General features: G+C 44.4%; 1 protein-coding gene across 1 annotated transcript; it reads left to right on the top strand.

Moving 5' to 3' along the window:
* Positions 1 to 16,092: 16,092 nt before the first annotated feature.
* LOC123117840 (uncharacterized) lies at positions 16,093 to 17,594 on the top strand. The gene is made up of 2 exons (XM_044538512.1): positions 16,093 to 16,911; positions 17,147 to 17,594. Exons 1-2 carry the CDS (start codon positions 16,255 to 16,257, stop codon positions 17,384 to 17,386), a joined length of 897 nt encoding a protein of 298 aa, XP_044394447.1. The 5' UTR covers positions 16,093 to 16,254; the 3' UTR covers positions 17,387 to 17,594.
* The last annotated feature ends 675 nt before the right edge of the window (positions 17,595 to 18,269 follow it).

Below are 18,269 nucleotides of genomic sequence, written 5' to 3'. Positions count from 1 at the left end.
CTTAACTATTTTCAGAATTGTTGGAGCATTTAAAAATATTAATAGTATTTAAATGCCCCAATTCAAATACAATATGGATTATTCAAAAATCCATAATGGCCCAAAAATATTGGCATCATTTTTGGTAGAGGCTTTTCACCTTTGTCAAAAATCATGAACATTTTTGAAAGCCCTTTGGACTTACTTGAAAGTATTTTAGGATGAACCTAGTGAATTCCTTTAATGCTAGGGTTTGAGCAATCCCCATTTCAAATTTCATAAAATTTAAACATGTTGCATGGATGCTAAAGCAAAAACAAACAAGGGCTGATCTGGGGCTGTGACAGCTCACCCCCACTAAACAAAAATCTCGTCCCGAGATTCAAGCGTAGGGTAGGGTGAAAGGGGAACGCAAACTAGCACAATCTTCACGATCCAGGTTGCACTTCAAATGAACGTTGATTTGAACACCATCTTTGTCTTGAAGTCTTGCTCTGAGAAATCCTGTCAACATGACATGGAGGGAAGAAGGAGACTCTAGAAGGGTCGATCTTCTTGAAGATCGAACAACTCACGGAATGAGACATAGGACCATCTCTCGGGTTGAGACACGAGATACACATCAAAAGGGGTGGAAATAAACGGATGACGAAGGTTCACTAGGTGGACAATAATTCCACACTTAAGAAGGTGGTAAACGATTGTCAACGTAGCGAGGAGTTAAGTTGACATGATACCACGACGAAACATCCTGGAGGAGGGTGATTCGTAGATTATTACCTTAAGTGGCAAAAAGAATTACCTTTGATTCAAAGATCATTGAAACTCTTTGTACCAGCCTAAGGCAATCACAAGCGATCATTTGGAGGGGGTCGGTAGGATGGCATATTTCGGACTTGGATGATGTGGATTACCTTGTTGAAGACAACGCAATGGATGATTTTTTGCTTATCACCGGAAATGGAAAGGACCCATGGTAGAGTGGCACATTGGCGGTGCAAGCTGGGAACAAAATGCAATGCTGGGAATGATTCTAGTAACTGGGGAAGAACCCAACAATAGAGAGTGGATTCACTGTTTGAAGGGTCATAGCATTGCCGAGGAAACTGAGAGCAAACCCAGTTAGTGCCGATGATAACACGTAGCGCTTGTGCGTGCTCTCAAGAACTTGAGCATTTCCATATTCATCAAGGTTTTACCAACATCCGTGTCAAGGATCCTGGCAACACAACTTGCTACCACGATGAATGATGATGGATGATGCAGATGCAAAGGAAGATAACACTTCTCAGATTACACCTTAGCGAAGCCAAGGAACAAAATCTGGATGATCGACCGAGAGACATTTAGCACTCCGCTTCTAATGTTCTCCTTGATGTGCTAGTGTAACCCATTCATAGAAATGATCTGGTATCTAGAACATCAAGTAAAAAGGTCGGACTTCGGAACACAGAAATCCATAGGGGCAACTAGGGAGTAATCCTACGAAATCCCTATGGGGAGGTGGCCAACTTCCTCAAACAAGATACTATAATAATAGGTCTACCGGATGGGTGTGTTGGCCACGACATCCACCTTACCGGTTTCCGAGGGACCGATATTATAGTTCTTGGGAAATGTTCCAACCATCATATCTGCCTGAGATTCAGATCTGGTTGGTGTCAGGATATTCCAGACTCATCGAGTCTAGAAAGAAAATGAAAGTTTGCAACACAAATCGACGAGATAATGTTGCGGGATTCTCGGGAGATGAACTACGATAGCAAGCTCCAAAACATGAGCTGGTTCTGCTACTAACATGTGAACACGTTGTCCCAGACAAGCATGACCACGTGGTAGTCTTATAATAAAACACTACCGAGTTCAGGAGGGGGAACCATCAACGAGGGTATCGAAGTTCTTTCATAAGTCCGGATTAACTCTTATGAAGGAACTCCTTCTCCTTGAACAAATCAATCAGTGGCTTGGTGTGCTAGGGATACATATAGATTGAAGGTTGCAAGTCTTCAAACCACAGCATTCTTCGCACGTGTGCATGACTGATTTGGAATGATTCCAAAGAAAGCAACATTGACTTTCTCGAATCCACGGCGGCAACTTGCATCAGATGCACATGAATTAAAGGAAGTCACTACCTTCATCCAAACATATGCTTCATGAGCTAGCATGAACAAATGCTTTCAAAAGTTTCCAACACTAGCTTAATGTTCAGCAAAATTATGGAGAAGACAAGGATGTTGTCAATGGGCTCAACAACAATTCATCTAGGTTTCCTTTTAAAAGGAATTCCATAGTTAAGTGAACACGGTGATAGCATTGGTCAGACCCAAAGGATATAATGGTGTATGCTCGAGGGATCAACCACGAGTAAGACAACATTACGAACATCGTTGGTTCCGACTTGATTTGACGATAGCCCACACTCAAATCAAAGGATTGATAAGACAATAGGTCCAGCAACTGATCACAAGGACCAATCGATGAAGATATCATCTTTCTTCAACACACACTACACAAGAATATCCCTTTGGAACGAACTAAGTCAGGCAAGCTTTTATCTTCCAACCCTCCAAGTTGTCGTTTAGCTTAACCAACTAGCTCAGGGATATCTAACACCGATTCTTGGAGAGAAGGTGGTTCACAAGAAACCAACTTGATCATGAACTCAACATAGCGGTCAGGTGACAACCCGGTAACACCTCCAAGAAGATATTTGGAAAGTCACGAACCACCGGTATGTTACTAAGCTCGAGAACAATCTTGCTTTTGAGGGCAAGACGATATGATCAAATGAGTGAGGACTTGACAAGATCCTAACTCATCAATCGAAGGGTGCACCGAAATAAGGACTAGGTAGCACGATCAGTCTTAGAAGGATGATTCGAAAACCAACATACTAAGAATGAAATTATTTTCCTTTAACTACCAAGCAACAGAGTTGCTAGCAGTATTGATTTCACACATCACAATTCATTTGTCGGTATTCCGGTTGCATCAACACGAGGGCCGAGGAATGAACAGTGATGGCAAGAAGTGTCACTGTACCAAGAGTTCATGGGATGGTGTGCAATTCCTATAACAATCTCGATATAAAATATGTAATACTCCAAGGTAGAGCAGAACCAAAAGCTGGATTGGCATTTGATCTGCGGAATACAACTACTTTGACCCAATCCTAGATATGGAAGAGGTACTGGAGTTTGTTTCTCCTAGTCATTCCGGAATAGAATGGCTTGACAGACCACAAGAGTCATAGGCATCGATGAACGAACGCACGCATACTCTTGACTATCAATTGATAGACGAGGGTCAGAATGCAACTAAAGAGAACAACTCAAAGGAACATATAACTTTCTGAGTTGTGGATGCATAGATTAGTATGTCGAACCAAGTTCAACATATTTCTTCCGGATAACCCATGCAGAAAGGTAGAACTGGCAGAGTCACGATTTATGAATGGAGAACTCCTCAAGAGTACTCTAATTGTGATTTTTTTTTGATCCAATAAACATCTGCCATAAGTAGTTCATGGTATTTGGAAGAAGAAGATACCACGGACTTCAAGGACTATCGCAAAGGTTACTAATATCCTAAAGGCACTAGCAATTACTATCCACATGAAGTAGGTAGAGTGAATCTCGGGTTCAAAACCCAGGAGTAGAATACCTACTACTAAGTAGCATCACGGGATGCTTCCGAGAATAAAGGCCAGAATCTTCACACTAGGACACAAATCATGGCTAGACCACTAGATGATCCCCTAAGCACTTAGGGTCATAATAATAATTCCAACATATATGTCGAGGCAATAATTACCTCAACACACCGATTAGTGTGGTTAATCTGGCCCATGGGAACATCGGAAACAGAAGGAAGGGATTTGCAAATGCATCGGACTATTTAGAAACCTGGGATGACTCGGACAGCATAACGGCTATAATTGCTCAAAAAGATTTGAGACAATCACAAAAATGGTGGCATAACCACTCAGAAGAACAATATCAAGGTTCCGAGATCAACAATTAACATACGGAAGTAGTAGGAACTGAACTGAGACTTAATCCAACAATCTTATAAGTCTACTGATTAGTAACACGTGATCCTGATAGAAAGAAGAGAAAGCCTAGTTCTTAATCCCCGTAGAAAAGAAGATGATGACTCAGATCAGAAGGGCATGAGGTATAAGGAGTAAAAAGAGCCTTACGTTCCATCCCACAATCAATTCCCTTATATAACTAAAGAATTTCTAGACTCAACTTCGACCAGTTTGGCTTGGTAATCCTACAGGCAGTCAAGCTCTGATACCAACGCTGTCAGGACCCCGACTCAATGCCACATCGATCTAGCATGTAACACCTCATATCACTTTGCGGCCTCACGCACGGTATCCCCACGGGTGTCGCATTACCTTTGCCCGGGACCGTTTGCGCCTTTTGGCACACGTATATGACAGTGTCGCTAGCATCCATATGATAAGGAGCCCGGGCTGACATGGCTAGTCGTAAACCCAAAGTGGCACAGACTTGCAGGGACAGGCATCCATGACCCAGCATCGAACGTGTCGGTCATCAGCGAGTGAATCCAGGCTGTAGCACTGGGCTAGCAGGACTCCGGTGAACCGGGCTGTAGCGGGCTAACAGGACTCCGGTATTCATCGCGTGACATTTCCCCGAAGGGACAGACACAGGAATGAAGAAGGACACATGCCGGCCAGCCAAGTGTCCCGGAGCAGTAGCAAGCTACCATGGCTCGGTGGAAACACTAGGAGACATTTCCCGGTAAGAGAGGCTACCAAGAATAAACAACTAGGTTGTCAGATCCCACACATACCAAGCATTTCAATAACATACACACAATATGCTCGATATGTGCAAATACAACATGGCATCACAACATGACTCTACAACTCAAGTATTTTAATCAATAGGCTCCGAGGAGCGAGATATTACAAACATGGGTCACACGACCCAACAATCAGAGCATACAAGTCAAAGCACAAGCGGAAGCTATCATGTCTGGGTACAGACATCTATAAATGAAAAAGGCCGAGAAGCCTGACTATCTATCAGATCCTGCCGAGGGCACAAGATCGTAGCTGAGGTAACAAGCTAAACGTCGAAGTCCACGTGGAACTACTAGTGAGACTGAAGTCTCTCTGCAAAAACATAAAATAGGCAAACGTGAGTACAAATGTACCCAGCAAGACTTACATCAGAACTAACTACATATGCATCATTATCAACAAAGGGGATGGTGGGGTTTAACTGCAGCAAGCTAGCTTTGACTCGGTGGCTATCCTAAACTACGACCGCAAGCAACTCTTTTGAGGTGGCGCACACGAGTCCACATATTCACCATATCAATACACCACTATGGATCCGCTCCCGTCTCCCTACGAGGACGCCATCCATAGCACTCACGCTTATCTTGCGCATTTTAAAGTATCCACTTTCACTTGTCTATGAACTGATATAAGCAACCCAGAAGTCCTTTTCCGCGGACACGGCTATTCGAATAGATGATGTTAACCCTGCAGGGGTGTACTTCTTCATACATGTTTCCACCACTTAGCGTCTGCACACGACATGTGCTCGGCAGACTTCAAGCGAAAGCCGACGTGGGTGTAGACCACGACCTACCTAAACACTCAAGTCTCTAGTCCAGGTTTATCGCCTATTCGGGTTCCATCCATGAGGAGATCCGGCCGGAGTTTCGCTCACAGCCCCAAACGATGTGAACAGGGTTCCGTGACACCAAACGGGCGCCCGGTATACCCGGCCACGTGCCTACCGCATCACAGCCCACCCCTACGGTCAGCGCTGTCCACGGCCTCCAGCATACTACAAACACCAGAAACTACTTGCAACTCCTGGACAGAGGACAAGGGTGAATAAGAAGTCGAGCGGGGTCATATTTCAGGGCCCAATGTATGGTAGTAGCTGAATCATGGATCACAAACACAGAACTCAGTTCCTGAGGACGGCTGCAATGAGACAACCCACCATGTACTCCTACATGGCCTCTGACCGCTACCTTTACCAAATCGTGTTCACACACTTAGCTCACACACAGTAGGACATGTTCACACGCCTCTGATTCATCCCCGATGAATCAGACCTGACTCAACTCTAAGCAGTAGCAGGCATGACAAACAAGCATGAATGAGTAGGCACAACAGGGCTCAAACAATTCCTACTCATACTAGTGGGTTTCATCTATTTACTGTGGAATGACAGGTCATGCAAAGGATAAAGGGGTTCAGCTACCGCAGCAAGTAACAGATGAATCGTTGTTGTCCTAATGCAGTAAAAGAGAGCAGGAGCGAGAGGGTAGGATTGTATCGGAATGAACAAGGGGGTTTTGCTTGCCTGGCACTTCTGAAGATAACATTGAGTCTTCATCAGTGTCAACGATCACATCATCGGTATCACGTCTATCGAGAGGGGACAAATACCGGCAACACAGAAAGGAACACAATCAATGCAATGCACAATATGATGCATGCTCATGACATGGCAATATGAATGTGTTTTGAGCTAATGCAACTAGCAACAGATTAAATGAAGTTGGTTTGAATATAAGATTCAAATTCAAACTCCATATGTGATTATTCAAATGCCATTTAGTTGATTTGTGCTAAACAGCACCTATAAGTTGTTCTAACATGCATGAAAATGGTACAGATGGATTCCTTGAATTTTTCTGATAATTTTTCATATATGATTTATTTAATTTGGAGTTACGGTTGAATTTCTATGAATTTTAGAAGTTTTAGGCATTTTCTGGAATTTCAGAATTAAATTAAATCCAGAAAATGAGTTATGACATCAGCACTGCATCATGCTTGCATCAGCAAGTCAACAGGGCTGCCCCGGGTCAAACCTGACGTGTGGGGGCCACACGTCAGTGACACAGGTTAGACAGGGGGGGTTAGTTTAATTTAATTAAAGATCAGGGCACTAGGGCCCACATGTCAGTGGCTCTGGGTTAGATTAGGTGGTGATTAGCTTAAGCTAATCACCTGATGGCGGGGGCCCACCTGTCAGTGTCAGCAGAGGGGGGTAGTTAAGATAAAATAGTTAAACTAATTAACAGGGGGGGGCTGGCCCCACCTGTCATCGACCCAGAGAGAGGGGGGGGGTCCCGCCGTGGTCAACGTGGTCAGACCCACCGGCGGCTTGACGCCGGCGAGGCCAGACGCGGTGGTGCGCGTCGGAAACCAACTACAGGGGCTCTTAACTATTTTCAGAATTGTTGGAGCATTTAAAAATATTAATAGTATTTAAATGCCCCAATTCAAATACAATATGGATTATTCAAAAATCCATAATGGCCCAAAAATATTGGCATCATTTTTGGTAGAGGCTTTTCACCTTTGTCAAAAATCATGAACATTTTTGAAAGCCCTTTGGACTTACTTGAAAGTATTTTAGGATGAACCTAGTGAATTCCTTTAATGCTAGGGTTTGAGCAATCCCCATTTCAAATTTCATAAAATTTAAACATGTTGCATGGATGCTAAAGCAAAAACAAACAAGGGCTGATCTGGGGCTGTGACAATGTGAGGCTGCAAGTTGATGTGCTTGAGAAGGCATTTGGACCTAGGATGACGGGTGCAACATCTCGGGGAGAACCAAGTCGTCGTAATGGCATCTCTAGCCAGAACAGTTCAGTTGGTGCACGGCGACGTGGTGGCTCGACAAGTGTGGGCAACAGCAGTAGAGTCCCCCTTGAAGTGGAGCCAGATGACTACAATTCTGGGGTTGATGAAGAGAAGCTATATTCTGATGCTATTCGGAATTTACGACGGACACCTCGGGCTGAAAACCAAGATGAGGTTCACAATGTAGTCTGTGTGGATGATGGCGCGGTGGGTGAGGACGAAGACCTTGCAGCTATTGAATGGGACCCTTTGAACCGTCATATGGAAGAAGGTACAGTTTTTGCATCCATGAATGAGTGTAGAAATGCACTTGTGACATACTGCATCAAGGTAGAAGTGTACAACGTACTTTCAAAGTTGACAAGAGCGATCAAGTACATTACAGAGTGCACTGTCCAACTGAGGGTTGTCCATGGAGGCTGCTCGCATCTAAAATGCGAAATAGCACTAATGTTCAGGTCAAAGTGAACCCTTTTAAGCATACATGCCAGGAATCAACCCTTAGGAAGGATACAATCAGTAGAGCCAAGTCAAGATGGGTGGCAGAAGAAGTAAAGAAGCGGGTGAAAGAAAACCAGCAAGGTGGTCCAAAGGAATTGCAGAAGAACATCAAAGATAAGTTCAAGATAGATTTACCATACATGGGGTTGTTCAATGGTAAACAACATGCTATGGATTCTATTTATGGTAACTGGCAGGAAAGTTTTCAATTGTTGTATTCATTCAAAGGTGAAGTGGAGAGGACAAGCCCAGGTAGTATTGTAGATATTGATCACCACACCGTGGAATACACATTCAGGGGAGTGACAAAGACCAAGGAATGCTTTAGGAGGGTTTTTGTCTGCTTTGAGGCTTGTCGCCGGGGTTTTTTGGTAGGCCGCAGGGCTTATTTGGCTATTGATGCCACTTTTCTCATAGGAGGTTTAAAGGATAGTTAGTAGCAGCTTGTGCAGTTGATGCACACAGTTTTGTATTTCCAGCTGCCTACGGTGTGCTGGAGACAGAGTCTGAGGAGAGTTGGACTTGGTTTTTGCATAATCTGCGTCGGGCTATTGCACATCCCAATGGGATGGTCATTCATACAGATGCCTGCAAAGGTTTAGAAGTGGCCGTGGACAATGTGTTACCTAGAGTAGAGCATAGGGAATGCATGTGTCACCTTGCTGCAAATTTCATGAAGAAATTCAAAGGAAAGGTGTATACTAACAATTTATGGCCAGCATCTTTGACTTGCAGTGTGAAGAAGCACAACTACCACTTGAGGCAGTTATACATGAATCCCAAAGTGAAAGAATACTTGGAAACACACCACTCCAAGTTATGGGCCAGAAGCCAATTCAGTGAACTGAGCAAAGTTGACTATGTGCACAATAATCTAGCAGAGTCTTTCAACTCAACGATCCGGAAACCAAAGGGTCATTATGTGATGGATTTGCTTTACAGGATAAGGATAGAATACATGCAGAAATTTCATTATCGTGCAGGAATAGCCGAGGCAAAATTCATGGGCCACATTATCATCCCTGCCGTGATGAATGAACTGAAGCAGAAAAAAATAGGCTTGGAAATGAACAAGACTCTTTGCTCAGGTACCACAGCAGAGATATCATATTTGGATAAAGAGAAGAGGGAATGGAGATATCCAGTGGATTTAGAATCTAGAACTTGCAGTTGTAGGCAATGGCAGATAACTGGGTTGCCATGCATTCATGCCTTGTTTTTCATCACTTCTCTCCCAGGTCCAGCAGGGAACATACATCAGTATTTTCCTGATTACTACTCTGTTGCAAGGTTCAAAGCCACATATGCTTATGCCTTGCCTGCTATGGAGGGAAAACAACAATGGGACATGGTGGACCCTGGATTCAAGCTTTGTGCTCCAGTTCTGAAGACAGCAGCAGGTAGACCAAGGAAGAGTCGAACCAGACCTCGCAGCAAAGGAGCTGGACTTGGAGCGAGGAAGCATAAGTGCACAAGGTGTGGTGGGTCTAGTCATTTCGGTAAGTATTGTGATAACACAGTAGATCCAACGTTTGGAGAGAGTTTCCATGAAGGCTTCGATGAAAATGTTTGTCAGCAGTTGGTTGCCTCAACAGATGATGAAAATGATGGTCAACAGCCGGTTGCATCAGATGAGGATTTTTACGAGATTCGAAATGATGATGGTCAACAGTCGCATGATTTTGACGATGATCCAAAATATCCTCCAAATAATGATTTAAGTGAGGCTCCAAATGGTGATCCAAGTGAGGCTCCAAATAGTGATCACGATGATCCAAGTGAGGCTCCAAATGGTGATCATGGTGATCCAAGTGAGGCTCCAAATGATGATCCAAGTGAGCCTCCAAATGGTGACCAACCTTCTGTTGTTGTGAGTTCTGCTAGGTATGTAAATCTTGCAAGGGTCAAATACTACTATTCATTTATCACTTGACATGATCTCATTACCCTTTATGTTTTGCACAACTCTATGGTAGGTTTGAAGAAGACGCGCAAGGTACCGACAACCAAGAGGAGAAGAGAAGAAGCAATGAGCACAAGGTGCATGAGGAGCAAAGTGATGGCAAGAAGCTCAAGGAACAGACAGAAGCCCCAACGCTATATATGAATAATTATGAAACATTATGAATAATATTGTATTTCTAGTGGATGATGTTGGACCTATGTTAGAACTATGTTTGACATGATGTTTAAACTTGTTGGATGATGTTTGAGTGAGCACATGGTTTTTCCTTTTTTTTGACTTTTTTGAATTTTGTTTTGCTCATTTGAATTCTGGTCAAACCTAACTTTGACCAAGATTTAAACAAGTCTAAAACATCAAAATGAAAAACTAAGCCTGGATCCTTCTTAGTCAATCCAAAATGAAGCTATGGTGAGGTTTTTGAATTTTTGATGAAAAATGTGCTAAAATGATGGGTCCAAAGGTAGGGTAAACGACCTCATTTCTAAGCAAGGTTTTTTCGACCTTGTCTAAATCAGCCAAATAAATTTCCTAAACATATATTCTATATAAATGGACTATGTGCGCTGTTTTTTCCATTTTTTGATTTTTTTAATTTGTTTTGCTCATTTGAATTCTGGTCAAACTTAACTTTGACCAAGATTTAAACAAGTGTAAAACATAAAAATAAAAACTAAGCCTGAATCCTTCTTAGTCACTCTAAAATGAAGATGTGGTGAGTTTTTTGAAATTTTCATGTTCATTTCCCCAAAACTCTTCTCTTCACTTCATACAAGAGAGTTTGAGATACTCGAGATATCACACAATACACATGAACTTATCGTTTAAATGTATGTAAACCTTGTTTATCAACTTAAATCGTTAGTATATGACATAAGAAGACTATGTGCGCAGGTTTTTATTTTTGTGATTTTTATTTAATTTAATATGCTCATTTGAAATCTGGTCAAACATAGCTTTGACTGCTCCAAACCCCTCCCAAACCCCGCTAACCCTAGCGCTGAACAAGGACCGTTCATCTAACCCTACCGGCGATCAAGGGCCGTCGATCTAACCCTTCTAGAAGGAATCTGCGGGGAGGAGGGGGCGATCCGTGAGAGGCAATCTGATTGGCTGGGAGATTCATTTCTTAAAACTAATACTAGGCGCGTTGGATGGACCGTTGGGCCGTCTCGTTGTATGGGCCTAAGACCGCAGTAAATAGGCCGTGTCAGCCTTTCAAGGACTTGCATGCATGGGAGGCGGCGACGTGGGTTTGCATGCGTGGGAGGCTGCGACGTGCATGCATGCGAGCAAGGAGATCAAGGCGCGCTAGGCGTGCTAGGCTAGCGAGGCCAGCTAGGTGGTTCAGGGCAGCGAGTCAGATGCACCGTCCGGTCAAAGAGCTATGTAGTGATTCAGATGCACGCACGCGCCCCATGCATCGTTTTTGTGCAAAAAGTTAAGAGTGCAAAACGTAACGGATACACACACGCGTTCGGATTCACACACGCACCGTTCTCATCCTTTCTCTCTTCCTCTTCCACCCACAGGCCTATAAATGGGGTGCCTCTCTTCCTCTCCCACCCATAATCCAGATCCGATCCATTCTCTCCAACTTCAAACACCCAATCGACCGAGCCCTCCCCAAGCGAGACCACACAGTTCAACGGGCCGACCTTCAGCCGTCCGCCTGTCGTACCGGAGCTGCGCTACCCACCGGGCGTGCTCATGGAGAGGGAGCTCCATGTGTGGGCTATTTCAAGGTGGAGGGGTTCCGTCGAACTCACCCATGCCTTCCTCAGAGACGGCTATGCCCACCTCCCACGGGGCTCGCCGAGGATGTTCACCCTCAACGAGGTTCGTGACCGCGGCGGCATCCTCCTACTGCTCGCGGTCACCTTCACCAACCCATTTCACGCGCGCGAGCTCCTCGGCCAAGTCTTTTGGTGTGGCTGCGAGGCCATCTTCTTCACCGCCTACAACATCTACACCAACTACGAGAGCATCTTCCCCACTCCAGCCGGGATGCACTCCCTTCCCTACGACGAGGAGGAGGAGGTGTGAAGATGAAGACGGTGTTGAAGGGGCGCGCGCGGCCAAAGTGGAAGAAGGAGGTCAAGATGAAGATGTTCAAGCCCGGAGTCAAGCTCGTCATGTTTCGTTTTTTATTTGTTGCTTTTCTATGTCGTGTTGTGTCGTGTCATGTTTCGTCATGTGTCTGTGAACTTATTATTGTAATGGTACGGTGTGTTGGATCTTATCTAAGTTATTAGGGTTTATTATGTGTGTTAAAAAATGTTCGTGCCCAAACATATCATTTCTTCCCTAAACCAAGTCATGAAGTTCGAGAACTTGTGGTTTTCATTAATGAAAATCGGAGGGGGTGAGAAGCCCTCCGTTTCATTCAAAAAAAATAAGTCATGAACTAACATGCAAATTTATTCCCTTTAGATCCTAAACCAAGTGCCACTCTAACCCTAAACCAAGTGCCACTCTAACCAAACCCACGTGGCGGTGCAAACATACGTTTTCAATCTTCCAACCCTCCAAAATTTTAGTGCAAAACAAAGGAAAACCACTCTCACGCGTGTGCAAACATTCACGGTCTCACTAATTTGTTTGACAACTTTCATAGTCTCACTATGTATACCTTCCTTCCCTACCCATGTCAAAGTCTTGTCATCTGTCCTAGCGGTTACCAGCGCAGCCCTAAACACCACAAACCCACGCGGTCCTGGGTTCGAGTCCCCAGCCGCACCAATTTTTTGTGCATTTTCCACCCTTCATTTTTTAGACAAATTAGTTTTTTATCAATGTAATGCCCTTAAAAAATGTTCATTTATTTTGGCACCAGGTGTAAACCTCTACCAGAGCTGAGGCACATTTTCCATGACATTTTGGTCTTTGATTTAAATCATGGTGTATTTTAATTGGATTAATTAAATTGCTATGAAATATTTAACAACTCCAAAATATTTCTAACCTTAATTGTTTGGCTCTGGAATAATTCAATTAGCTTCCATAAAAAGTTTCAACATTATGATTTACTGCCTAAATTAAATCAGAACAGAAAATAGAAAAACACGCAAGAGAACCCCCGAATGGGCCTAATTGGATGCAGTTGGCCCATTAGTCTAGCGTGCACTTGGCTCTACGCTCTGAATTTGGCCCAAGAGCAACCTTTTTTTGACAGAAAGGAAGAGCAGAGAGCTGCATTTCATTGATCAAAAGTTTCTGAATTCCTCATTTCTTCTCCTTTTTTTCAACATATTTAAATGTTGGTCACTTCTCCTCTTTTTTTTCAACATTTAAACAACTATGACCAACATTTAAACTAGGTGAATTTCTCATACAATTTCAAGATTACAAGTGCCTCCATAATTCATGCCTTTCCATACATTTTCAACATTACAACCAGTGCGATTACCATACCTACAAATGCCCAAAAGTATTTGCAAATGGGTATTGGTAGTGCTTGATCTTCAAGCTTCCTAACCTTATTCTTAAACATCCTAAGCTTAACAGCTAGCTCTCTGTCAGTGCGTGCTTCGCCCTCCATCTCTTCTTCCGGAGCTCGTGCTGCGACCACTGCGGTTCGTGGCAGCATGCGCAACCATTCTTCATGCTCTTCTTGCAGTTCATTTATCAGAGTCTTGGCCAGAGCATCGACCCAAAGAAAGAAGCATGTCACCTGCATGAACATGAAACAGATCAACCCATTGCTCAAAGATCCCGACCACGAAAATGGTGCAATTGCCCCGATTCTTACCCCATTCTCGCTGCACACGTAGAACAGACGATTCTGGTTCCTCAGTGTGTGAGAAACCCTCCGATCAATGCTCGCCTGGCACCGCGGACAGATGAAGACAGGCATATCCACACGCGCCCGGCTATGCATCCGCGAGGTGGCGCGGGAGCTTGAGGAAGACATGGAGCTCGGAGCTGAACGGGATTTCAACGTCGTCGCGCCCTCCACAGCTAGCTTCCCACCGCCGCGCCCTCAACAGCTAGCTTCCCACCGCCATGCTACCTCTCTCGCCGTGGTCACCGCTGTGCTCTCTGTCGCCGTGGTCACCGCCGCTGTCGCACACTTATATAGCACACCCGCAATGACTCTCTACTCAACGGCTCTCTGCAGGGTCCCACAAGCCACGCATGCAATGATCTGAATAAAATTGGCCATCTCTGCCACCTGGTCCCACCTGTAAGGGCCGAGTCAATAGGTTGACCTGACGGAGACGCCAGAGTTCACGGAATGAGTTCAATGACAAAGACGAAGATCTTCTGGTCGCTGAGGAATTTGTTCTGACTGAGAAGTTAGGAATTCGCCAGTGCAGATTGCCTACACAGTGAGGAACATGATAGCCCTGAGGAATTTGAACCTCAAATATCCGACCGTTGCTGTGCTACACGCCAGCTGTCCCAAAATATCTACCCACCTAACGGTCATATCATTGAAGGGCATTTATGTCTTATCATGTCGGGCTGCTACCTAGGCTATAAATAGCCGCCCCCTACAACCACTAGTTGATTGGCTGCTCCGAGAGAAACTGACACTTGTCATTGAGAGCATCCCATCCTCCGAGGACTTTGAGCGAAAATCATCAAGTGAGAAAACCCAAAACCCAAACCCAAACACCTACAAACCCAAAGTGATTGAGCGTCATTGAAGAGATTATTCCTGTGTGGACCCGACGCTTGTTACCTTTGAGGATTGTGTATCCTCCATACGGTTAGGCGTCATGGTTTGAGCATCCAAGAGGAATTATGGATCGCCGAGTGACCAAGTCTGTGAAGGTTTGGAAGTCACCTGTGAAGACTTACCACGAGTATTGGGCGAGGTCTATGTGACTCTAGCTCAAGGAGAATACGGTGAGGACTGTGTGTCCTCGAGTTTAAATACCCAGCCGCTCCAACCAGACGTACAACTGTCACAGCAGTTGGAACTGGTTTACCAAATCATTGTCTTCACCCAGCCAACATGTTCTATTTCTTCAACCCTTTCATTTTCTCATTCATGTGTTGATGAACCTGATCATTACTGTTTAAAGACTTTGAATGAAGACTTTCTCTAATTCCTCAATTCAATTTCTTCAGTCACATTGTCTTCAGCATGCTTATCCTATTTTCACGCTATCTGTACTATGTGCTTGTTTTCATTTCATCATGATGACTATGTTGTTGCTCTGTTATGCTTATACCTGAGTACTTATTCCGCTGCTAGTGTGTCGTTGCTTTGGAATTTCATCAGTGACGAATTTGTAAAAATCGGATATCCCCCCTCCCTTAATCGATATAACACACTTTCATTAATAGATATTTATAAATATTTTTTTACATATCTTATAAGATTATCAATATTAATAAACCATTATTTACACAATAGTTTTATATATAATATAGATATTAATAAATCATGTCCATATATTTCTTATAAGAAGACATTAATGAATGATTTTGAGTATACTTCTTGTGTTCAGCAAATCACACAATTAATAAAATACATTTTTTAATAAGATAGATTTTAATAAATTATTTATATATATTTCTTACAGGAAGACATTAATGACCGTTTTTAATATATTTCTCGTATTCCAGCAAAGCACACAATTAATACAAGATATTTCAACATGAGTATACGTTAATAAAATATTTCTATATATTTAGTATAATAAGGAGACATTTATGAACAATTTCAATATATTTCTTGTTTTCAACAAAGCATAGAATTAATACAAATTTTCTATATACTATAAGATGGATGCCAATTAATGTAGACATTAATGCGTGATTTCGGTGTATATCTCATATCACAGCAAAGCACACATTGAAAGCTGCTTTTGCATACATTACCACTACTATACTGAACGTATTTTGTCTCTGTGTATAACCGACAGTATATGCAGCCAACACCAACCGACGGTAGAGCACCGCGCCCCGCTCCACGGGCGAAAGAGCTCGCTTCACTGCATCACTCACTGACAGCCCATCTCCACCTAAGCGTCCCTGGCCTCTCGTCCATGTGTTCCGTTCGCCCCGTCTATTTCTTCTCCTTTGCTTCTCCCCGGAGGAATCCCTCCCCTTATCCCAGCCCCGCTTTGCTCATGAGCTTTCGATTTAGCTTTCTCGATCTCTAACCTCCTCCGCCCTCCCTCCCTCCATCGCTATGCCCATAATTGCACCCGTCGCAAATAATGGTGGCCCTCGTCGCTCTCTAACCTGGTTCGTCGGTGGAGGTGCCCCCATCAGCGCAGCACCCTGGAGTAGTGGGGTAGCGGAAGAACCCACGCCCGTCGTGTGGCCTCGCCGAGCTGGCGCGGGCCACCATTATTTGCGACGCCTGCGAACGTGGGTTCCCCGAATCCTGCGTCCACGTCTTTGGTCCACTTATGCGCCAGCCTCCACCACCACCGCTGCCCAGCCGTGTGCGGGTGCGGCGGCCTCCGGTAGCGGTGACCAAGGACTGGATGGGCAAGAGGGGTCAAATTTTGTTCAAAATTGTGATGCAGGTAGTATGGGTGATGAAATTGTGTCAAAATCAAAGGAGCCAACCCCTGATACTGATACTACTTCCTGTGAGGAAGCGTCATCTTCAACAGCAGTCAAGCCAACAAGATTGCTAGCTGTTAACGGTGGCTTGGTTCCGGAGTCATCACTGAGGCCTGTTACAGGAAGAAACTCTCATATCCTGAAGCAGCAAAAGATCAATTTGCTTGATATAGATGCAGCGTTGCCTGAGGAAGCTTTGAGAGCCTCAAAGTCTCAACAAATAAGAAGGCATTCACGGCGTGCTTTTGTGAAGCGTGCAGAATCAATATCCGAGGTGACTCACTTGATCTGTTATATTTGTTCACCTTCGGACGTACCGCAGAAAATATATATCTATCTGTAGCACAGTAGTGTTTATTACAGTATTTCTGTGCTGATTATCTAGCTAGCGTCCATTAAGAGCTGTCTAATATCATCATCTCCATTCAAAATAAATGCTTGAGAGCGCTGATGTTTATTATACATTGCACTGATTGATTAATCGTATCTATTTTCTATGCCTCTTGCAGATGGTAGTAGCGACCAGTGTCTTGGAGAGTATGATAAAATCTGAGTTCCTTAAGAATGATTGTTGGTACTGGTCCTCCTTCACAGTAGCCATGAAGACCTCAACTGTATCCATGCTCGCTCTCAGGATCTACACTCTCGACGACTGTATCATGTACACCAAGGAGCCTAACATCGTGCTGGCGACAAAGGTTTTAAACAAGGGGAGGACGAGGATAGAACCAGAACCATCGGTGTCATAATCTGCGCCGCTTGATCTATTGTATACCCCAGACTTAAGATGTTCTGCAGAGCAGTGCAAAACAATTTGATGCTGTGGTGATAGATAGAGATGCTATAGACAGTCTTCCGTTATGTGGTCCCTTGAGACTTTAGGGCTAGCTTTGATTCAGGTGTTCCTGCAATGCTGCAACCTTGACCGTTCATATTAATAAGACATATTTACCAGAATATAGTTGTGCGCCTTACTTATGTTAGGGCCAACGAAGAAGGAAAACACGTTGTTTCTGTTAGCAAATAAGCCACGGCAGGCATGTGCAGTGTGTGCGCGCGCGCGCTGGGCGCGTCGGGTCCTGGTCCATGGCCATGTCGAATCCGTGGTGCGTGCGTGTGTGTGCGCGCGTGGTGCGGGGTGTGCGGGTGTGAGGGCACTAATCACGTGTAAGTAGGCCTAGGTAATTAGTGGATCACGGGGGTGATCGTGCAGATCGCTGCAGGCTCGCCACGACCCGTGCACGTACGTGCGTGTGGTTGGCGCGAGCAGAGCGGGCCGATCAGGCGCTCATCTGGGTAGGAGGCATGGGGATCATGCCCCAGCGCGGGCAAAAAAAAGGCGAAGCCTTTGCCGAGTATTGTTCTCGGCCAAGGCTACTCAGCCCGAATCCTACCGGCAAAGTTGAGTTTGCCGAGAACAGAACACGGGGACTCTGCAAAGTCTTTGCCGAGAGGTAAAACGGGGATTCAAAAAAAAAAACTTCACGGGCCGGACGGAGACGGTGGCTGCCACGTGGCTGAAACTTTGCTGAGTACGTGTCGTAGGCACTTGCCGAGAGGTAAAGCGGATGAGTGAGACACGTCAGCACAATTATTTAGTTTCCGGAAATAAATCTCGACAAACGATGTAAT

The sequence above is a fragment of the Triticum aestivum genome, chromosome 5B (assembly GCF_018294505.1).
Source record: "Triticum aestivum cultivar Chinese Spring chromosome 5B, IWGSC CS RefSeq v2.1, whole genome shotgun sequence".
Lineage (NCBI taxonomy): Eukaryota > Viridiplantae > Streptophyta > Magnoliopsida > Poales > Poaceae > Triticum > Triticum aestivum.
The sequence above is the reverse complement of the archived record's forward strand: the minus strand, read 5'-3'. Positions and strand labels throughout refer to the sequence as shown.

Excerpts from the sequence above, each read along its gene's own strand:
- LOC123117840 (XM_044538512.1), top strand. The coding sequence starts at position 16,255 with ATGCCCATAATTGCACCCGTCGCAAATAATGGTGGCCCTCGTCGCTCT. Across the intron at positions 16,912-17,146 it reads GTGCAGAATCAATATCCGAG|ATGGTAGTAGCGACCAGTGT; the intron begins GTGACTCACTTG and ends TGCCTCTTGCAG.